The sequence below is a fragment of the Lissotriton vulgaris genome, chromosome 12, assembly GCF_964263255.1.
Source record: "Lissotriton vulgaris chromosome 12, aLisVul1.2, whole genome shotgun sequence".
NCBI classification, from domain to species: Eukaryota; Metazoa; Chordata; class Amphibia; order Caudata; family Salamandridae; genus Lissotriton; species Lissotriton vulgaris.
In genome coordinates this window covers 108,062,722-108,087,390 of record NC_141700.1, presented here as the reverse complement: position 1 = coordinate 108,087,390, position 24,669 = coordinate 108,062,722, and the positions used below count along the sequence as shown (strand labels likewise).

General features: G+C 45.5%; 1 protein-coding gene across 2 annotated transcripts in view; it reads left to right on the top strand.

The window, feature by feature from the left end:
* ASH1L (ASH1 like histone lysine methyltransferase) overlaps positions 1-24,669 on the top strand; it is an 820,515-nt gene that overhangs the window by 383,838 nt on the left and 412,008 nt on the right. For both annotated transcript variants that reach the window (XM_086947410.1, XM_086947409.1), the window contains exons 8-10: positions 519-564; positions 1,460-1,568; positions 2,899-3,105. In XM_086947410.1, the coding sequence (XP_086803536.1) occupies positions 519-564; positions 1,460-1,568; positions 2,899-3,105 (362 nt within the window). The remainder of the gene's footprint in view (positions 1-518; positions 565-1,459; positions 1,569-2,898; positions 3,106-24,669) is intronic.

Below are 24,669 nucleotides of genomic sequence, written 5' to 3'. Positions count from 1 at the left end.
ATTTTGGATTCTCAAAAAAGATTTACCTGAGGAAAGGCGCGCATGTGCAGGCCACAGGACAGTTCTTGGACCTTGCTTTAACAGGAACTTGCCAAATCCTTTGTTAACACACTAGGCTAGTGTGACGCCAGGACACCAGTTTCACACGCAGTTGAACATTTAGGACAACCTTTTACCATGCAGGGGACATTCTCGTCCCAACGCTCAAACTGTTTGGAAACTCAAGCCAACATCATCTAACGATGCAAGATAATATAATATATGTTGTTGGTGGTTGTTGGAGATGTAGGACTGGGTAAAAACGGTGTTGTTTTTTTCTCTACTAGATGGCCCCCATAACCATACTAATAGTTCAGTGTTTCAGTTTACAAGCTGAACAAAACTCAAAAGTTGTTTTATTTGGAACGTTTATTCAATGTAGAAACATGTTATCGCAACTCTAGTATGGCAGTCTTATCAGGTTGACTTTTATTGTGTCAGGTAGAAAGTAGTCATTTATTTTATTTTATTCTCTTCAGTTGTATAAAAAGCCAGATGTACCGCTCTACAAGAAAATCCGTTCCAGTAAGTATTACTGACAATTGTATTTTCTATAGGATATCTTTTTAAATGTCCATGTGCATTTGACCTCCCACTTCTCCTCTTTATTATTTTAATTTCTCACTCCTCACTCGCATAGATCCTTTTACTATTTCTTTGCACCTTCCCTACATCACAATGAACTACTTTACCTACACTACAAAGTATGCAATGTCTCGCCTTATATTTTTCATTGTTCTCCCATCATTGCCATTGTTGTTTTTCTCCCCATGTCCGCTGCTTCCCTCATCTTTTTTTAACCTTTTTCTTGTCACATTCTAAACATCTTATTGATCTTTCTCCTCGTAGTCCTCAAATGATTACAGTCGTTCACTATTTTTACTCTGTACATTTGATCGTTCTTCCTGCATTCCTGAATTCCTACATGCTTTTGATCTTTTTTTGTGTTCCCTGAACACTTTTGGTATATTGGTACAGCTGGCTGGTATGGTTTATTTTCTCCGTCCTTTATAGATGTTTTGCCACCTATCCAGCATTCCACGTGTTTAAAGCATGCTTGGCGTCTTACACACTGTTGCGTCTGTGTGTGCCACCTTCCCAGCCTTTTCTGTACCATCTCAGCATGCTTTGGTTTTGGCTTCTGCTCTTCTGTGGATTTTTTTGTCCCAAACCCTTCTTCTCAAAATGCTTTATTTTTACCTACCTTGTTCACCCGCAGGCTGTCGTTATCTCTATACTCCCTATATGTTTAATGTTTTGCCCAACTTCTTTCATGCTTTAAACCTTTCCTTTATTCTTCATGCATGCTTTTCTTGCACTCTGCAGTCACTGTTGCATTAAAAGGCCTATTAGTGTAATAGATCACACCCTTTCAAGTGTGTTCTTAGGCGTTGACTGCTATTTCCATTTTGTCTCTAAGATGTCTATGTGGATGTGAAGCCTTTGTCAGGGTATGAGGCCACCACATGTAACTGCAAGAGACCCGAACATGACAAAGAAAAGGGTTGCGTGGATGATTGCCTGAACCGGTGAGGGCACCAACAAGCATTGTGATAATGTGACTTTACTTCCTACTCACTGTTGCTCTTGTACATCCTACAGTGAATCAGTTTTTTCCCTTTGTCAGGCTGTAAAGTGCACATTTACCCCTGTGGTTAAGCAACCTCTTGGAATATCATAAATACATTAAATTATTTGCAAGGAATGATAATAAATTGGCCAATTACATTACATGCTTACTTCAGGCATGTAATACTCTATAATACTGGAAAAGGAGCTAGCAATGGCTAACAGATGCATATTGGGCAAAAACAATATTGGCCAGACGGAGTCCTGCTCTGGCCATGGATATGTTCATTTATAACCAGCATAGTGGTAATTTGGAGCCATCGTAAATTCACTAAAAGGGAACTTATTACAGATGAGAAGCTGATCAGTAGGGTTGTGAAATGACTTCCCTAATAGTGTAGGGTGTCATTGGAATGCCAGAAATTACATGCACGCTCACAACCTTAAATTCAGATTTGTCATCTCCTGTACTGATTTTATTTTTCCATAAAGACTGTTCGCTCTTTACTTTTGAATTACTTTATCTGACATTTTTGACACATGATCTTTGAAAGGCCTGATATTTAGAAGGATGCTGTGACTTGGTAACATTGCAAAAGGAGAGTTTTGGAACTAAAATAACAGCAGGCGAACTAGAGAGCACACCAAAGAAACTTGGCAAGCCAATCCAAACACATTCCTGCCACTTCAGGTGAAATACTGCTATATTGTTTGCAAGGCTGCTGGCCAGCCACCAATATTTTCTGTTCAGCCCCAGACTTGTAATTTTATTGTAAGAACAATATTGCCTTGGCTGTCACTTCTCTTTAGCACTAGAAGTGATTCCTGCCTAGACAAGGGGCTATGCAGTTATAAGAATTAAGGGTTGTGGTGTGAAAGACCTGCCAAAAACCAAGACGTGCTTCAATGGAATTTAGCATAAGCAGGAATGGAGAAATAGGCTTAACAGTAAAAAGAAGAGTATTATTTGTGAACTAGGTTGTGGGACGGAAGCTGTTATGAAGGCATCAGGGTTCAGGAAACCCTCAATAAATTGTTATTACTTTTCAACAACTAGTCCATTTATTAGAGAACTTGATTTTACTCTCTACCTCGCTGTTCTGTGTACAGAAGACTTCCATTTGGAATGCACTTTCAGCCAGACATGTATTTTGTGAAGAGGCTGTGAAAGACACATGTCAACTGAGTGTTAAGGTTTTGTAATGATTTTCTGTGTGAATTCTAATTTTGCATTCTTTAGTGTGAGACTCATTTCAAAGCTTAAGCGCAACTTCTTGTTCTCTTTTGAAGGATGATCTTTGCTGAATGTTCCCCGAATACCTGCCCCTGTGGAGACCAGTGCCGTAACCAGAGGATTCAGAGGCATGAGTGGGTGCAGTGCCTAGAACGCTTCCGAGCCGAGGGCAAAGGATGGGGCATTCGTACCAAGGAACCCTTAAAGTCTGGTCAATTCATCATCGAGTATCTGGGAGAAGTAGTCAGCGAGCAGGAGTTCAGGTATTACATTACTCCAGTGGTTCCCAAACTTTTTCAACCCGCGGCTCCCTTGACCTATTGGCCATTGGTTATTGCTCCCCATTAGGTTTCTTTTTTTGGCGGGTGGGAAAATATAAGCTCAGCCTTGGGAATACTTCCAGTTTTCCTCCTGAAAATAATCAGAAGAAGCCTGATGAGATATTATAATCATGGATGTAATTCTATCCTATTCACTACGGAGCCCCATGCAGTGTTAATAACTGATTGAAGGGACACAGGGTTCTCAGAGAAGTGAACCGTTACTGCACTGTGGTGTAGTGCTCTTAAAAGAGGTGTGTCTTTAGCTCGTTCCTGAGCAGGGTTTGTGAGGACCTGATAGATACAAAAATGTTGTTTCAGATCCTCGGTGCAGTGATAGAGAAGGTCTGTGCCTACTGTCTTGTTTTTTAGGGCTCGACCTCTGCAATGCGCTTGCGCATTCAGAGGTCGTGACATATAGGGGCTTAACCAGAGTTTAATCAACCTGGTGATTTGCTGCTGTGCCCGTGAAAACCAATGTCAATGTGCTAGCGCAATCACCTTAAAAGCGCGTGCACATGAAAGCCAGCCATCTGTTCCCCAGCGTGGTGCCTCCAGCAGCTCTTGAAAGGTATCCGCTCCTCCCCCAATTATTCACGGCCGGCCGGCCGTGCTTTCACTTTGTCTCTGTGTCTCGTGTCTCTCCTCCCCGTGCGTCTCTTCAACCTTACTCTCCTCTATTCTTCCCTTCTTGTTAGTTTTCTATCGGACCTTGCGCCCCTTTTTATTATAAGTGTAGGTTTCACATTAGCTGTTTTCATCACGTAATCCTCGACTGCGCTGATACGTGGTACTCCGTTTATCGCAGTTAGCGCTCCTTCAAACACTATGTTCTTAGCATACCACGCGCCACTATTTTTATGTAATCCTGCATTTGTGCTTGCACTTGAATTATTTAAGCCAGTCTTCACGTTATCCGTGAACGCATTGCCTCATTCCTCACTATTCATGTTACTCCATTAATCACGGTTTGCGCTCTGCAAACATTAATTAACTTGAAGGTCCTAACCATACCACGCGCCACTATTTCAACGTAAGCCTGCATTTGCCTTCAGCTCCAAATGTAATTGCTGGCTTAGATTAAACGTGCATTAGCAGTCCTCTACTAATTATGGCGCTCTGTTTGAAAGAACTTTGTCACTCACTTAGGGCACCTGGTTTCGCGGTATTTCCATTCTTGCCTCGCGCCTTTCTTCTTAGCTCCCCGCCTCCCTTCCCACCCTCCTCTTCGCTCCATGCACATCCAGCAGCCCTCTCGTGTTTTACAGTGCCTGCTTGAGGTGCCCCCCTCACCCCTCCTTGGGCATATCGTGATGTGTGTACTGAGAGGACGTTTTTACGGCGCACAGCCCAGCGCTTCTCAGAGGCGCTAGATGTGTAACAAGGGCGCAGTCAGCTCGGCTTTCTGACATCTGAGCCCTCGGATCACGGAGCAACTCAGAACCCTGATTAGGCACATCTGTTGTAGAGCAGGTTGTGGGACCCAACTCACTTGAAGTTCTAGTGAGAATAGAAGAGCCCGTCCCCCCCCCCCCTCACCCCCTGCTGTCACCGCTCCAGCATTTTATGGCCACCTTTCCAGCATTTTATTGTCCGAATTCAGAGACAAAGCGGGTTTCCCGGAATGTTGTGATTTCTGCATTGGGTTCCGGAGCTGGGTTCCGGTGCTGCTTGTGGTAAAACACTTTGACGCCTCGTCAGCGGTAGTAAGCGCTATATAAATAGAGCAACTACAATTACTCACCCTACCAAAGTTCACTTTCTCCGATGATGCTGGCTGACTGAGATCTCAGGAGGATCTTGACCGAAGATGACTGACCCTTGTTTTTTGTGCTGCTGCGTTTGCTATCTTTTTGGCAGTACAGATATTGATTGGCCTGACCAGGCCAGCACTATCTAATTCCAAATCCATGAAGTAGCGCAGGGCATCCAAGCCGGCCGGGCTAAACTGACTTCGGTGGCCGGATGAGCACATTTCACTCAAAAGATTGCTTTCGTTATTTGGAAGAGATTGGGAAATGACACTTCAGGCACTGCAGCTGGTTACATTATTTACTTTCTATCCAATAACGTCATAGTTCTGCCCTGTTATTAAATACATTCATTTAGTTTTGCTTTCCCGCTGTGAACGTATGTGAGGAAATAAGATTAGTGGTGGATGTTAAGTACAAGCCTGAGTAAATCTGCAATATCTTTGTAATTTTGTATTATGTATTCCCCCCCATATACTGCAAGGCACACAAAACTTCACAAGATCATTTTCTGTGTAGCAAAGAACGGGTTGTGGCGTTTCCTCCTCCAGCAAGAGTAAATTAATCCCTTTGTGTTTTTTTTAATATTTGGAGTCATGGCTATAGCATACATCTTTAGTATACTTACTACACATTGCTTCAAAAAGAATTAAGGAAGCACAAAAAGATGAAAATGAGTAATAGCCAGACAGTGCCCTGTGCATTCTTGGGTTCACGACCCAAATGAAGTACATTAACTGACTAACCAACTACACGTACTACACAAATAATTTTTAAATGCTTGACAACCAATTTTTATGTATTTTAAATTGTGAGTTTTAAATAACTGTGCAATAAATTTACCATTTACCATTTACACATTGCTTCAGAGTTGTTTCATGTGTGCAAATATTGGAAATATGTGACACCACCACATCACTCAGGAACACCGCCACATCACTCAGGGACACCGCAACATCACTCAGGGACACCGCAACATCACTCAGGGACACCCCCACATCACTCAGGAACACCACCACATCACTCAGGGACACCACCACATCACTCAGGGACACCGCCACGTCACTCAGGGACACCACCACATCACTCAGGGATACCACCTCATCACTCAGGGACACCACCACATCACTCAGGAATACCACCACATCACTCAGGGGCACCACCACATCACTCAGGGACACCACCACATCACTCAGGGGAACCACCACATCACTCAGCACCACTCAGCACCAACACAGCATCACTCAGCACCACCACAGCGTCACTCAGCACCACCACAGCATCACTCAGCACCACACCAGCATCACTCAGCGCTACCGCAGCATCACTCAGCGCTACCCCAGCATCACTCAGCACCACCACATTATCACTCAGCACCACCACATTATCACTCAGCACCACCACAGCACCACTCAGCACCGCCACAGCACCACTCAGCACCACCACAGCACCACTCAGCATCACCACAGCAACACTCAGCGCCACCACAGCATCACTCAGCATCACAGCAGCATCACTCTGCACCACCACAGCATCGCTCTGCACCACCACAGCATCACTCTGCATCACTCACACCACCACAGCATCACTCAGCACCACCACAGCATCACTCAGCACCACCACAGCACAACTACAGCACCACTCAGCACAGCATCACCACAGCATCACTCAGCGCCACCACAGCATCACTCAGCACCACCACAGCACCACCCAGCACCACCCCAGCATCACTCAGCACCACCCCAGTATCACTCAGCACCACCACAGTATCACTCAGCACCACCACATCAACATCACAGCATCACCACAGCATCACTCAGCACCACCACAGCATCACTCAGCAACACCACAGCACCACCACAGCGCCACTCAGCACCACCACAGCACCACTCAGCACCACCACAGCATCACTCAGCGCACCACCACAGCATCACTCAGCGCAACCACAGCATCACTCAGCGCAACCACAGCATCACTCAGCGCAACCACAGCATCACTTAGCGCAACCACAGCATCACTCAGCGCAACCACAGCATCACTCAGCGCAAAACAACATCATCACTCAGCACCACCACAGCATCACTGGTTCAATATGTTCTTTCAATGCACTCAGCGCCACCACAGCATCACTCAGCACCACCACAGCATCACTCAGCACCACCACAGCATCACTCAGCACCACCACAGCACAACCACAGCACCACTCAGCACAGCACAACCAAAGCATCATCCGCGCCACCACAGCATCACTCAGCACCACCACAGCACCACTCAGCACCACCCCAGTATCACTCAGCACCACCCCAGTATCACTCAGCACCACCCCAGTATCACTCAGCACCACCTCATCACATCACAGCATCACAACAGCTTCACTCAGCACCACCACAGCATCACTCAGCACCACCACAGCACCACTCAGCACCACCACAGCACCACTCAGCACCACCACAGCACCACTCAGCACCACCACAGCACCACTCAGCACCACCACAGCATCACTCAGCGCACCACCACAGCATCACTCAGCGCACCACCACAGCATCACTCAGCGCACCACCACAGCATCACTCAGCGCACTACCACAGCATCACTCAGCGCAACCCCAGCATCACTCAGCGCAACCACAGCATCACTCAGCGCACCACCACAGCATCACTCAGCACCACCACAGCATCACTCAGAGCACCACCACAGCATCACTCAGCGCACCACCACAGCATCACTCAGCGCACCACCACAGCATCACTCAGCGCACCACCACAGCATCACTCAGCGCACCACCACAGCATCACTCAGCGCAACCCCAGCATCACTCAGCGCACCACCACAGCATCACTCAGCGCAACCCCAGCATCACTCAGCGCAACCACAGCATCACTCAGCGCAACCACAGCATCACTCAGCGCAACCATAGCATCACTTAGCGCAACCACAGCATCACTCAACGCAAAACAACATCATCACTCATCACCACCACAGCATCACTGGTTCAAATATGTTCTTTCAATGTTTCAAGCTGTTTTCAAGCTTTATTACAAATCACAAAAAGATGTTAATATTTCACTTCTGTTCTTGGCTTTCCGTCACAATAAAAAACACTAAACACAATCTTCACAAAAGTTATTTACAAAAATTTAAGCTATTGCCATTACAAATTAACCACATGGCTGCTGGGCGTTTTCCCCCCCTGTGCTGGAAAATGCCATTTTAGTGGCACCATGACGAGCTCAGCTCGTCATCAGCACACGACACCTTTGGGTGATGACGAGCTGAGCTCGTCATCAGCATCGAAAGGGTTAAATATATTATTGAAGTATTAATTATTTAAAAAAATTAAAAGCATTGTTATTTGAAATATAAATAAATCTAAGTCACGTTAATACAAAACATGTTGCATTACAAATGCTATAGGTGTCACGTTTGCGAAAGTTATAACTATTGGCATTGTAAATGACAAAGCTATTAATTTAACTATTTGAAAAATAACACATAAATAAAAAAAAATCATTTATAAGACCAATAGCTCAAACTTTCCTAATGCGATCCCTATTGCATTTCCAATGCTTGTTTTTTTGCACATTATTGCCTCCTGTCTGATGGTAGCAGGCTCTCCTTGTTTCCTTAGCAGTGTGGTGCTTGAGACAGATGTTGGTGTCCAAGGTGAATCCAAGTAAATTGGTTTTGTGTAACAGTTTGGGTCTGAATTGGTCCCAGTTCATACTGCTGGCTCATGTTTGGGCTTCAGATCGGAGCTGAACATCCACTTCTGAATGAAGGGCAGAAAGTGCTTGTGGTGTAGAATGCCTGGAGGAGAGGACACTTTCAAGTAATAATACCTTTCCCCAGCAGTGCTCTGTGAGTACTAAGACTGTAGCAGTGACGTCTCTCTGCGGTATACCCCAGGACATACATGAACACACACTCACTCCTCCATGTAAAACTAAGCATTTTTAAGCCACAACAAAACAAACGTATACCTTGCCCAAGCCGTTTCAAAGTATGAATGAGATTATACAGAGGCAAGATGAGTAGGAAAGGTGAGGGAGTGAGCGCTGCCCCTGGAGGGATCTTCTTAGTAAAAGATAAGGAGATGAAGGCTGGGCCCGAGATCTGAAGGGAAACATTATCGGCAAACAACTGATGGCTTTCCTGTGCCAAGTTTGCATGTGTGTTCGTTTTGCACACCTACAGGACACCCACTGTGAGCTGGGCTCTGCTTCCGAAGTTTAGTGGAATCTGAAAAGTGACTTGTGTGAATGCGGTGCTCATCCTGTTTGCCAGCGCACAAAATGCTGACCTGGTTGAACTTACATTTAAACGAAACAAGTAAACATATAGGGAACGTTTTATACCAGTGAGTATCCAAAGAAAGTCTATAGACTTACTAGATTGGAAACAGACATACAGCTGTCCAGGATCACAATGTGCATCTCCTATACTTAGCAGGCAGATAGCCCTCAAAGCTACCAATTCGGGCCTCACCATTCTAAGACAAAATTACAATTACCTTTCCAGGCAAACTTCTGTTTATTTAGAAAACATAGGCCTCTGAAGGAAAAATTCCTAGAGACACGTGCAGGCGTTTCTCTCCAGCGACAGGGCCTGCAGGCACACCGCTGTTCAAGGTGCCAGTAGAACATGTGGATAGCTGCAGAGCCACCGCGAACGTGCCCAGCCTTTTTACAGTAGCGAAAATATTACTGCAAGGCACCTGCGAGGAAGCAAGCCTGCCCTGAGGCGAGCTCCCCACTCCCGAGTTATACTAAGAAAACCTGCGTTTTCATAAGAAACCATTTGTGTAGTTTGATAAAGTTCAGAACTGAAGTTTTGCTAAAGAATGTCTGCTCTCAGAAGTAAACAACTTATTGCCAATCGAGTCTCACAGCCTACTTTATTACTGCACTGCGCTAACCTAAGGACATTTGCATATTTATCTTGGCTCAAGTGCCCGTAGAAAACAAAGCAGGTGGTGAACGTGACATAGTGGGTCCCAAACTGTGTGCTTGGTGCATGGCGCCCCTGGCAGGTTTTGACGGCGCACAAGGGTGCCGCGGCGCACAAGGGTGCCGCGGCACACAGATTGGGAACCTTGCATTACTCTGTTGTTGAGTTTGAATGCAAAATATGGAGTCCTGAATGTTAAGGTGGACAGTGGCTGTATTAGAGTGCAGACAGAGCTTCCAAGTGACCAGAACACCTCCATATTGGGCACAGTGGCAAAAAGGATTAGCTCTCATAGTGTGATGTGGGCCTGACATGGCCCTCAAAGACTGGTTGCTGGAGATGTGTAATCTGTTATGACTGTTAATCTATATAATGGGGAGCCTCAGGCTTACAACATGCTTTTTTATTTATTCTTCGTTGACGATGTCGGAAGCTCTCAAAGCTATGGAGAACTTCACGACGCACTAATTTGCTCACTTTCACTTCGTGTTCTCCAACATTGGATCTTTTATATATTGTCATGCTTAAATCATTCCACCACCATGACGATGGGGAATGATTCAAGCATGTGACTATATAAAGATAACAATGTTGGAGAACTGTAGTTACAGGCAAGTAACTCATTTCTTAGTCTTCAGGACTGGTCTCGCCCACAACCTGTTCCTTGAATTGTGTGAAATAGTATCTATGGTGCTGTGATGTGAGACGGCACTTGTATAGCGCACTACCACTCCAAGGAGTATCTTGGCGCTTAAATTCCAGAAAGGCAGTAAGAGTGGTAAAAGGCTGCCTGTCTACACAGCATATCCTAGGAGCCTCATGCATTCGGAGTTGGGCAGGGAGTAGATCCATGTTTTTAAAAGCTTTCTAAATTTTAGTTCGGTAGTGGATTGACGCAGACATGGAGGTACCTTGTTCCATGCTTTCGCTCCAATGACTGCAATGGATTTACCTCCTCTGGTTGTCATTTTAAACCTGGGGACGTGCAGCAGGTTAGCAGTAGAGGACCTAAGAGATCGTGATGGTTGGTATTGTCTGAAATATTTGCGCAAGTAAAGTGGGCCATGATGGTAAAAGGTTCTATAGGTGATGGTGAGAACCTTAAAGAGGATGCGCTTATGTATTGGAAGCCAATGTAGTGTGTTCAGAGCTGTGGAGGCTGAGGATTTCCTAGGCAGTCTGAGGACCAGTCTGGCAGCTGCGTGTTGGACCATTTGGAGCTTATGCAGGGCAGATTTGTTTAGTCCTGCATAAAGGCTGTTGCAATAGTCCAACCTTGAAGTTATAAGGGCTACAGCTACCGTACGTCTGGAACTCAGAGGGAGGAAGTCAAAGAATTTTCTAAGGCTTCTAATGATGCCGAAGCATACTCCTGCTACTTCTTTGGCCTGCTGATTAAATGTCAGGGTATTGTTAAACTTTATGCCAAGGTTTCAGGCAGCATTAATAGTCTTGGGGGGGGGGGGTCAGCTTTATCAGGCCACCAATCTTGAGGGGAGAAGGAGTTGTTGGGTCCAAAAGGAATAATATCAGTCTTTGATTAATTACATTTTAGATGGTTGAGAGACATCCATTTGAAGGTTGCTGACAGACAGTCTTTCAGTATTTGCTCTGGGTTGGAATGATTCTTATCAAGGGTCAGAACAAGCTGAGTGTCGTCAGCGTAGGCGACAGTACTTATGTTGAAGGATGAGATTAATTTTAGTAGGGGGACCATGTAAAGATTGAATAGGGTGGGGCTTAAGCTGGAGCCCTGCGGTACCCCTGTTTTGATAGTTTTTTCTTTTGAAAAGAATTCACCCAACCTGACAATCTGACGCCTGTGTGCAAGATAGTTTTTGAACCATTCGAACATGGTTCCTGCTATGCCTGCATTAGTCAGGCGATGTAGAAGGATAGCGTGGGACACCGTGTCGAATGCTGCAGAGAGGTCTAATAGGATCAGGACAGCCAGTTTGCCCTGATCCAATGCAGCGCGTATGGTTTCGGTGGATGATAAGAGTGCAGATTCGGTAGAATGGTGGGTCCTGAAACCTGCTTGACAGGGATGCAGAATGTCATTTTCTTCAAGAAATGCCATTAGTTGTTTATTAGCAAAAGATTCGGTAATTTTGCAAATGGCAGGGAGAAGAGAGATGGGACGTAGGTTGGATAAGATGGTAGGGACTTGTAATACTTTTTTCTGTAAAGGTTTCACTGTCGCTACTTTCCACTGAGAAGGAATCTCCCCTGTTTGGAAAGATGAATTAATGATAGCGTTGATGTGGATATGGTCATGCTCACTGGAGTATATTTTGCTCACTGGAGTATATTTTCTTGGCATTTTGTTTTTGTGTGGCATGTTGCACTGAAAAATGCAGAAGGGACCTTTCAGATCTCTTGCACAGAGGTTACATACGGTTGCTGAGCTGTGATAAGGAAGATTTTGGTCTTAATCTAATGGAGTGCCTTAAAGAAATGAATGTTTCCCCCCCAGTTGCCAATTTGCGTCACAGAGCATTCATCCCTGGAAGGGGAGATTGTGTTGATAAATAGCAACATTGGGAGATGATGGCACTCTTTATGTTGTACTGACACCTTGCTTCATATGAAGAAAATATCAATGTCATGATGCTCCTAATTCAACATATTTCAATTAGGAACTGACTCATTAAGCTCCTAGATGTGAAAGCTGACATATAGAGCTTGGTTTGATAAAAGCCCATTATCCAGTATTATGGGTGTCTTTCATAGATTCACATGCCTGAATCATTCCCTTTCGTCGAGACGGGAGTCCCCGGTACATAGAAAAGTAATGTCCTATAGACATACATAGAGAAAAGTAGGCCTAAGGGCCTTGCCTTAGTAGCCTATCTATGTCCTTTTGTAAAAAGGACCAAATTCCAGAAGGTAGCCAATCAGCTACCACCTCCCTCTAGAACCTTCCTGTCAGGAGCCTCAGTCTCTCAGATTTTCTACCGCACGTTGTGCTAGGGAGTCTCCACCTGAGTTCTCCTCAGGTTTCCTAGTTTTATCCCTTTTCCTAACAGAAATTGGATATTTCCTTCAAAACCCAACTATGGCTGATCAACAGAAGAAAGGTCTCTTCAGGGCTTGCTCATTTTGTGGTAAGAAAAGAATCCACGTCGATGACAAGCATGAAACTTGCCTATACTGTCTTTATCCAGATCATTCTCCCAAAGAATTTCGAATTTGTAGAACATTCTCTACAAAGACACTTAAAGACAGAGAAGGAAGGCTGCTCCTCTGGTTGAACAGACTGAAAACCAGAGACGACCTGGAGTCTTCAGAGGACGGTGAGATGGTTTCAGTTTCCTCAAAAATATCCTTAAAGAGGCCAAGGGTTGCAACCCCTAGCCCTACAGACGTTCCTCCTAAAAAGACTGTCTCAAAGTCTTCAGAGGCAAAATCTACCACGTCTGATAAGGAGGCCCCTGCCTTCAGGAAGCCTGCGCAGTCGTCGACCACAATTTCGTCGACGCTTCCCTCAGCGCTGAGGAAAACCATCTCTACAGTCTATGTTTCTACATCGACGACGACGGCGTCGTCAGCATCTTCATCGACGACTACTCCATCGTCGACGGCGGGTAAGCCTGTGTCGTCGATTGTTCTCATAAAAAAGCACTCAACGTTGCTTAAGATTCCGTCGTCGTCGACGACGAAGCCAAAACCGTCAAAGCCTACACCGCAGACAAAGACCCCCTCGACGACAGGCGTGTCGACGACGGTAAAAACATTGTCGTCGACCAAGACACAGTCGGCGGGCACCCCATCGACGACGAAGACAACGTCGACGAGCACACCGTCGACGACGAAGACCTCGTTGACGAGCACACCGTCGACGACGAAAACACAGTCGACGAGCACACCATCGACGATCGGAATTCAGTCGACGAAGCCATTGGCGACGACACCGTAGTCACTATGGAAACAATCCGACTTGATTCCACCCAAAAAGAGTACAAAGAATCCAATTACACCGGATTTAACGTCTCCAAGCAGGGTTCAAAAAGTGCCCCCATCTTGTCTACTGCAAAGCGACGAATCGGACGAGGACCAATACGTTCAGGCCACCAGTCCCTCAGATCTCATAGTAAAGTGCCAAAGCACAGATGAAGATGGCAATGAGATAGTGTTTACTGAGGAGACTGTACATTCACAGGTACAGAAGCAGGTCACACCTATGATATGCCTTCCAGTATCTATAGTCTCAGATCTACAGTACTTGATACAAGACTACAAGAAGTGATTTCCTGAATCGCCAATGGCCCCGTCAACGGAGAAAACACCAGTATCATCTGGGCCGACCTCATCTCCAAGAACAAGACCATCACCTTTGGTGATACATCGAGAGAGAGAAACAGTACAACATATCCCATCTTCTGACGACGAGGGCAAGGAACCAGAAGAAGGGGAGGTACGGGACAACCTTTCCGACCACAGGGAGGATGAAGACTACATCGCTCCATCTCCAGCCACACCTGAGCCCACTACTTCGGACTCACCGCCAGCAGACATTGGCGGATTCCACAATTTAGTGGAGAGAGCGGCCACGAGATTCCATATGACTATGGATTCCCATGAAACAGACTGTTTCCTATATGATTTTAAAGACCCAGTCAGAAAAACAACTGGATCAATTCCAATCATTGATCACATATGGGAACAAGGGCAACAATTGATGCAGACACCAGCCTCGGTCTCCGCAGTGGTACCCAGACTGGATAAGAAATATAAGGCACCAGCAACAGCACCAGCATGCCTTACTGGGCATCCAAAGCCAGATTCCGTGGTTACCCAGGCGGCTCAAAAGCACTCTAGAAATCCGTCCTCTCCATTGTCAGCACCACCAGACAAGGAAGGCAGGAAACTAGACGGTATTGGCAAACGCTTTTCAACAACGTCAGCCATGACCATCAAAGTAGCTAACGCCATTGCACTTATAGGACCCTACAATAGGCAATTGTGGGAGGACATTGCCCCATATCTGACAGAACTGCCTGATAACTTAAAGGAGGAAGTTCAATCACTCCTTAAAGAAGGACAAACGTCGGCATCAGAGCTTATTGACTGTGCTGTAGATGTCGCAATGACTGGCTTCAGACAGCTAGCAGGTGCCGCGGTCTTGCGAAGACAAGGGTGGCTCAAGGCAACATCCTTTCGTCAAGAAGTCCAAACTAAAGTACTCGACATGCCCTACGACGGCCAACACCTCTTTGGGGAGAAAATAGACGAGGCCTTACAGACAATCAAAAAAGATACGGACACTGTACGGGCACTTGGCACGTTATAGTTTAAAAAACAGTCCTTTCGAGGGAACAGGGGTAGAGGTCAGCCCTCTTACAGAGGATCATACCAGAGCAAATCCTCATACTCATATAACCAAGGCCGATCGCAATACCAGCAGCGGCAACAGCAACAAGGACGTCAGACCTCATACGGGAGGTCCAACTACAGGGGAAGAAACCAAAGGAAACCCACTGGCGGACGCCAATGACCGTTTCCAACAGCCAGTCCATCCACCATCTCGTTCTTTCAAAATTGGAGGAAAACTAACACACTTCCTCCACAATTGGAGATCAATAACTACAGATCGGTGGGTGCTCCAATTGATCCAATACGGACATTCATTGGAATTCAATTCAATTCACCGACAACTCCTCCTCGCAAGCTCCAACACAGGCACCTACGATTACTCCTGCAAGAGATCTCTTCAATGTTAAAGAAAGGAGCAATAGAGCGAGTACCATCAGCTCACAAAGGGAAGGGATTTTATTCCTGCTTCTTTCTAATACAACAGAAACGGAAAAAATGGAGGCCCATCCTAGATCTCAGGGCACTCGATACATTCTTGAAGAGTCAATCGTTTCGGATGGTGACTATCCAAGAGATCTTGGGATCACTGGAGAATACAAACGCCTTAGAAAATTCCTCAGATTCGCAGTAGCGGGTCAGCACTACCAATTTTGTGTCCTCCCATTCGGCCTCAAATCGGCACCTCGAATCTTCACCAAGTGTCTCTCCACTGTGGCAGCCTTCCTACGACAGCATGGACACCAAGTCTTCCCCTACCTGGACGACTGGCTGGTGAAAGCACCATCTATAACAGGCGCAGCAGAGGCTTCCAACGCCTGTCTCAAAATTTTCCAGCAACTGGGCTTGACGCTCAATCACAAGAAGTCTACCTTACAGCCCTCCAGAATCCTTACCTTTCTTGGGGCAACTTTGAATACGGAATGTTCAAAAGCATTTCCATCTCAAGAGAGGAAGCACAAGCTGATTAATCTGGCCACCGCAGGGGCTTCAAAGAAAACCATACTGGTCCGTACTTTCAAGTCCCTTCTGGGGATGATGTCCTCATGTATCCTGCTTATTTCACACTGTCGGCTCAGGGTGCGCCCCCTGCAAGAGGCTTTGACCAGGCAGTGGACTCAGAGCACAGGCTCTTTCGAGGATCACATCGTGATCACTCAACAAATATCCAAGACCTTGCTCTGGTGGAGGACGCCCAAGAACCTTTCGCAAGGTCTACCATTCCTGCTACCTGCAACTCCACACGTAATAACTACAGATGCCTCTCTAGACGGATGGGGAGCGGTCCTTCAAGAATTACAGATCAGTGGCAAGTGGACGGACCAGGAACGGCAGCTCCATATCAACCTCCTAGAACTGAGGGCAGTTTTCCTATCTCTGCAGGCCTTCCTCCCGCGCATCACAAACTCCCCAGTGCTTGTCAGAACAGACAACACCACGACAATGCACTACTTGAACAAGCAGGGAGGGACGCGTTCGCTAACACTATCTCGCAAATCGCAGAAAATTTGGAACTGGCTAGTGCTCCACAATATCACGCTGACAGCAGAGTATGTCCCAGGCAAGGACAACGTCATAGCAGATGCTCTAAGCAGACAGAGATCTCTGTCCCATGAATGGGAACTCGAACAGAAAGTGCTGAATCGCATATTCTCTGAATGGGGAAGTCCGCAGATCGACTTCTTTGCCACCAGGGAGAACGCCAAATGCCGCAACTTCGCAAGTTGGCATCCCCAGTTGCGGTCACTCGGAAATGCATTTTCCAGTACCGAGAATTCTACCAACTAGACATTCCGCAGGAGTGCAAGGAGGTCCTTGCGAAAGCAAGAGCGGACAGCACAAACAAGACCTATTCCTTAAAATGGAAACGAGTTTGCATTTGGTGTAAGGACAAAGATCTCCATCCTTTCCGGGTTCCTCCAGAAAAGCTATTGCCATATCTGTTACACCTGGCACAATCGGCACTTGCGCATGCCTCTATCAGAGTTCATCTGGCAGCAATTTCCCGATTTACGAGAACATCTAAAGGGCCCTCTCTCTGGTCTCACCGGTTAATAAAGCAATTCCCTAAGGGGCTCTACAGATCCTTCCCTCGACCAAGAAGAGTTCCACCAACATGGCATCTCAATGTGGTACTCAACCAATTGATGAAACATCCTTTCGAACCAATCCATAGGGCGGATCTCAAATATACCTCATGGAAGACAGCCCTTCTATTGGCTCTGACCTCAGCTAGAAGGGTCAGCGAACTACAGGCTCTTTCCATACAAGATCCCTTCATGCAGTTCAAGGAAGATAGAGTGATTCTAAGAACGAATCCTCGATTTATTCCTAAGGTCCCGTCGGACTTCCATTTAAATGAACCATTAGTACTCCGATCATTCTTCCCAAATCCCAGTACTGCAGCTGAAAGATCCCTGCATTCCTTGGACCTAAAGAGGTGTCTTAAGTTTTACCTTGACAAAACAAAACATTTCAGGAAAACAAATCAGCTTTTCATCGCTTTCAGCAAACCACGAAAGGGCATGCCACTTTCCAAACAAAGCATTTCACGATGGATATCTTCTGCAATTGCCTTTTGCCATGACTAAGCAGGAAGGCCATTACAATCTAAAGTCCGAGCTCATTCTACAAGAGCTGTGTCCACATCAGCCGCGCTATTTGCTGGAGTGCCAATACTGGACATTTGCAGGGCAGCGACCTGGAAGTCGCCACACACCTTTACCAGGCACTACTGCCTGGATACGTAACTGATGCAAGATGCAGCTGAGGGCCAGGCTGTGCTTCGTCACCTATTCCAGTGAGGTGAGCCTTCCTCCTTCCCACCATCCTTCACTGGTATGCACATTTATTTACTTCTTGTTACTTGTTGATGGTTCTTAGTCGCATGATATGTATTATCTCAGACTGCTTATGCTGTTCCATCAGAAATGTGCACAATGTATTACTTGCTACTCTGATTCAGGCATGTGAATCTATGAAAGACACCCATAATACTGGATAAGAAATGTGTTACTTACCTGTAACTGCAGTTATCCAGTATTGGTGTCTTTCATAGATTCACATGCAACCCTCCCGCCTCCCCTGGAAGGTCTCACCTCTCTCTCTCTAACATGTGTTACGCCTACCTAGCTTGGTGCGTACGAAAATCTGAGAGACTAAGGCTGCTTACAGGAAGGTTCTAGAGGGAGGTGGTAGCTGATTGGCTACCTTCTGGAATGTGGTCCTTTTTACAAAAGGACATAGATAGGCTACTAAGGCCAAGGCCCTTAGGCCTACTTTTCTCTATGTATGTCTATAGGACATTACTTGGCTACCTTCTGGAATTTGGTCCTTTTTACAAAAGGACATAGATAGGCTACTAAGGCAAGGCCCTTAGGCCTACTTTTCTCTATGTATGTCTACAGGACATTACTTGGCTACCTTCTGGAATATGGTCCTTTTTACAAAAGGACATAGATAGGCTACTAAGGCAAGGCCCTTAGGCCTACTTTTCTCTATGTATGTCTATAGGACATTACTTTTCTATGTACCGGGTACTCCCGTCTCGACGACGGGGAACGATTCAGGCATGTGAATCTATGAAAGACACCAATACTGGATAACTGCAGTTACAGGTAAGTAACGCATTTCTTACCTTTTATTAATGTATTAAATTATAATAAAAAAGGTCTTCATTAGAAATCTTTTAACTTGAGTTTCCTACTCATGGTAAATATAAACCTCTTAGATCCAACACTTCAAATCCATCCCAGCAGACTGTGTTTCAGAATAAACCACTTGTATCAATATGTATGTATTTCAGTTACATATCAGTGACATTGTATGCATTGGAGCATAGTTTTGTTTGCTCATGAAGTGAGGGAGGGATATATGTTCTATCTAACTGCAGTAGGACCGTATTTCAGGAAGCTATTTGAATCATGTACCTGTTCAGACTAGAAATTATTCTGTCCATGGTTGCGACATGAAATGCTGAGTATTGATAACCTTGTGACGTTGTAAGAGCCTCTTGTTGTTTGCCTCCTGTCAGTTCAGCTTATTAGTAGGTTAATGTGTTGATGTAGTAACCCAGCCAGAAGCTCTGTGCAGTTCTGCTTCTGAAGCTGCTTCTTAGTGTCTCCTGTCAGCCTGGTCTTCGCTGTGAAGCAGGAGGCATGTGACACAGTCAGTCAGAGACAGATGCCGCTAAAAATAGCTCAGATGTGGAGTGAAAAAGTAAAATTCTCCAGCATAGGATGCTTTTAAATTCACATTTAGAGATGGTGAATATAGTATATAGCCCACCCTGGAATTAACAGTGACGTAATAAAGTAACAACCTCTTCTAGAGAGACTCGTTCAGTCAAACTGTGCTCTTTGGCAAAATCTGATTCAAAGAATGCCACACAGTAGGCCAATGCCAGGCTTGATGTAACCCTAAATGCAATATTGTATTAGACTTCTGATCCTGGGGATATTTGTAGAGCTGAATCAGCAAATATTGCCACTGTTATAAGTCATTCATCCTAAGTCATAGTAGTTTGAATCACCACCCAGCTAAGTTGCGGTGCTCGGTGAAGTGAGTGTAGTGGTATCACATTAGTTCTGAACAAGTTTGGTATGTCTTACTCTGCATTAGTATGATCTTTGCAGACTAAAATGATAATCATCTGTTTGATTCCGAAAATGGATTTAGTTATACATAGTGGAGAGACCAAAATTACGATAGCAGTCCTTTCTTTCCTTTCACTAAGAATCTTTACATTGCACCATCTCCAATCAGCAAAGTTCTAGACACATAGGCAGGCAACTTTTAACTGATCCCAAATTGTGAAGTACATTATCCAGGAACCATCTGAGAGTTGCATGGTGTGGCAGTTCTTTTTCTTTAGCTGCCTTTATGTCCATGGAACATTAAATGAAATAGCTGAAGTAGTTAAGGAGATAGTTAATAACTTGTTAAAAACTTGCTTTTTCATTCACTCTGACACAAGCGTTTTTCACCTGTTTCTCTAATTGGGCTTTTGTAGTGGTCATAAATATTATAATAACTTTGCCTGCATACACGATCACAGTCTTTCTAATAAAATCTTCATTATCAAAATGGTTTCATAAAAAAGTCTACTGTGAACAATAGTGAACATTGTGTTTGAGGCCTATGAGCTGCAGATTACACACTATGCATAGATGGGCACCTAGAGTTGGGCTCTGATGTTTGCAGATTGTTTTGTTGTAGAAAAGTCTTTGGAAGTCACGGGATAGGTGACTCCTCCTTTGAATGCTACTGCGCACGGGCATCGGCTCCATCCCCAGATTGTTTTTTTCTGCCACCGGGCTCGGATGTGTTTCCAGCGCTCCGTGTTGGAACCGATTTCCTTCGGCGCGCAATCCTCAACAACTTACAGAAATTAAGTTTTGAACGCTTTTCCAGTCGACCCTACTCTTCAACAGCGAAAACTTCGATTCCGGTCGTCGTCGACAGCCTTCGGGCCTAACTAGGCCTCGACTCCAGCTCATGGAAAGGACGCCATTTAAAAAGTGTCCTCAATGTGGGTCGAAGTTTCCCCACACCAAACTTCATGAAGTGTGTAACCTTTGCCTCTCCCCGGAGCATGAGGCCAGAGACTGTTCCGCTTCTGCCTCTTTCCGCTCCAAGAAGACTATCCGGGACCGAAGAGCGAGGCGAACAATGGCTCGATCTTCAGCTTCCATTCCAGTCAACATCTTCGAGGAAGGCATCAACGTTTCAGAACAACACAACGTTGACAGCAATTCCGAGGCAGAAGACTCCGAAGTCGAGGACATCACTCCAGCACAGTGGGTCGTAAGTAAGACGGTCGACCACGACCCTTTTTCGACACACCCAAAGAAGGCCCCGGTCACACCCTCGCCCTCAGGTGCACACCGATAAACTGCTTCTACTTCCCCACCTTCGGGCCCAGCTAAGAAGCTAATGAAGCCTTCAGGCGACTCGGTCTTCGCACGGTGCCGGCGCACACTTACCGGCACTGAAAAAGACAACTTCACCGGCCACGCCGACATCCAAACCATCGGCGCCGAAACATACTACTACTCCTTCGGCACCGAAACCCAGGTCGGAACCAAGCAAACCCGCTACGGATTCCATAAAATCACCGGAACCGAAAAAACCATCGGATCCAAAAAACATACTGGAACCGAAAAAAGTTTCAGAGCCGAAAAAGACTCCTGCTTCTCTGGTTAAAGACATTGCCAAAAAGCCAAAACAAACCCGCTTAGGTGCCAAAACCTTCCTCTGCACCAAAAGATCTGCCTCCTGCAGAGGACTTACCTTATCCAGACCCTGCTCAAAAGACTCTAGCTAAAGATCCAATCACTGGACAGCTGATTTTGGCTTCAAAAAAGCAACCACTGGACACACCAGCTCCGCATTCAAAGAAGAAGGACATGGCTACCGTTTTGTCAAGAGCGCCATGAAACCGCTTGGTGAACGTGCGCGGTATAAATGTTTTTAATGTAACGTAACGGCTACCTCTCCCCTAAGACTGCCTTCCCCTTCTCTTTCAGCTGTACCATCACCACATTCTCCCATACCACAACATTCCCCAGCATCCTCTATCATACCAGACGATGACAACAGGGATGATAGCTCTGATGACATGGGGGGTAACATGCCTGATCCAGCTAATCCTACAGGATCACCTGACCCGTGGGATGATTATAACACCCCAGATGTCCCAAATGTCCCTCAGGATGGCTTCCCCACCAGAAGACACTATGGGTTTCAATCAATTAATTCACAGGGCTGCGCAATATCATGGGGAAGACATGCATACAGACCCTGTAGATGAAGACTTCTTAGTGGATACCTTTGATAGTGCACAAAGGTCCTCATCCATTTCACCAATGCTTAAAGGAGTGATTAAGCATGCTCCTGAAGTCTTCAAAGACCCAGTCAGAACTCGGGTCATTAACCCTCGCATAGAGAAAAAAATATAAAGCTGCTCCCTCACACCCATCATATATTAAAGGTCCTGTACCACTAGACTCACTTGTAGTTTCCAATGCACGCAAGAGAGCAAACTCACAAACATCAGGTGAAGCTCCACCACCAGATAAAGAGTCTAAGCTACTTGACGCATCCGGGAAAAGAACAGCGTCTCAAGCAGCAAACATGTGTTGTATCGCCAATACACAAGCATTATTAGCCAAATACGACAGGGCACATTATGACGAATTAGAATCATTAATGAGGCACCTCCCTGATAAGTACAAAGATAGAGCAAATGAACTTATCCAAGAGGGGAAAACATCACAAACACCTCTATTCGTTGTGCACTGGATGCAGCAGATACTGCCTCTAGGGCAGTTAACACCAGCGTCCTATTACGTAGACATGCCTGGCTACACATATCAGGGTTCAAACCTGAAGTACAAACTGCCATTCTTAATCAACCCTTTGATGAGCAACACCTATTCGGACCTAACGTGGATGTATCACTTAAAAAAATGAAAAAGGATACAGATACCGCCAAATCTGTGGAAGCCCTGCAGTCGCAGGCTCTCAGACGTTCATTTCGTCGTTCATCCTATCGAGGTGTCACCAGTGGATACACTTCGGACACAGCTTCTACCTGGTACAAAGCCCCTACACAGTCCACTTGCAGCAAGGGCTACCAAAGGTGTGGTTACAGGGGTAACAATAACAAAGGCAGAGGTAAAAATAACAACTCCCACTCTGCCTCTACCCCTGCCCAATGACTCCCTTCCCCTTCCCCTGTCCCATTCCACTCCTGTCTGTGGAAGACTTCAACAATACCTGCCAGCCTTGGAAAACATCACATCAGACAGGTGGATGCTTCAAATAATTCAGTCAGGTTACTGTCTAGAACTAACATCCACCCCCCAAACATACCACCCAAGCAAAGTCCAATGTCACAAGAACATTTAACACTACTCAGACAGGAGGTAATATCCCTCCGGTTGGGGAGCTCACCTACTGCATCACACCATGCAAGGCAGGTGGACACCGCAACAGAAGTTACTCCACATCAGTCATTTGGAGTTGCTAGCTGTGTTTCTAGCCCAAAAAGCATTTCAAATGCAAGTGTCAGGCAAAGTTGTCCTAGTCCGCACAGACAATATGACAGCCGTGTACTACATAAACAAACAAGGGGGAACACACTCTCTGCAGCTCTCTGTTAGCACAGCAGATATGGAGATGGGCTATACCGCTAAAGATCGTCCTCTTAGCCCAACACGACCCAGGAGTACAAAACACTATGGCAGATCTGCTAAGTCGACAAACACAGCAGATCCACGAGTGGGAACTTCATCCGCAAGTTCTTCATCCGTTCTTTCAAATGTGGGGACAACCTCAGATAGACCTCTTTTCCACCCACAAAAACGCAAAATACCCAAGCTTTGCCGCCAGATACCCACACCCATTGTCCAAAGGCAATGTGATATGGATGAACTGGTCAAAACTATTTGCGTACGCTTTTCCTCCTCTCCCACTACTTCCGTTAGTGGTACGCAAACTACAACAACATTCCCTGGCGCTCATTCGAGTCACTCCAACTTGGGCCAGACAACCGTGGTACACCACGCTGGTGCAGATGTCTGTAGTACCACACCAAAAACTAAACCTATCTCCACGCCTATTAACACAGAACCATGGAGAGATCGGACACCCGGACCCAGCTCAGCTCAACCTAGCGATCTGGCTCCTGAGGTCATAGAATTGGTTACCTCAGCCTTCCTCCAGAATGCATGAACATTATTAAAGAAGCTATACGTCCCACTACTAGAGCATGTTATGCTGCTAAGTGGAAACGCTTTGTCATATACTGCCAAAACAACCAGATAAATCCCTTCAACGTGTCTATTCAACACATCATAGGATATCTATTACACCTTCAAAAGTGTAATTTAGCCTATACGTCTATCAGACTACACCTTGCTGCAATTGCAGCATACTTACAAAATAGACAACATCTATTTCTTTTTAGAGTACCAGCTATAAAAGATTTCATGGAAGGACTCAAAAGAATAATTCCTCCCAGAACGCCACCGGCACCAGTGTGGAACTTGAACATTGTTCTTACAAGATTAATGGGTCCTCCCTTTGAACCATTACATAAATGTTAAGTGCAATTCCTAACTTGAAAAGTAGCTTTCCTAGTAGCAATTACTTCTCTCAGAAGGGTTAGTGAACTACAAGCATTTACCATTCAAGAACCTTTTTTGCAAATGCATCATAACAAAGTGGTTCTTCATACTAATCCTAAATTCCTACCAAAAGTCATTTCACCATTCCATCTAAATCAATCAGTTGAGCTGCCCGTATTTCTCTCGCAGCCTCAAACAGTAGCAGAAAGAGCTCTACACACCTTAGATGTCAAAAGAGCATTACTGTACTATATCAAAAGGGCACAAACTTTTCGTAAAACAAAACAACTTTTTGTGCCTTTTTCACCGCCACATAAAGGCAACCCCATATCAAAATCAGGGATCGCCAGATGGATTGTTAAATG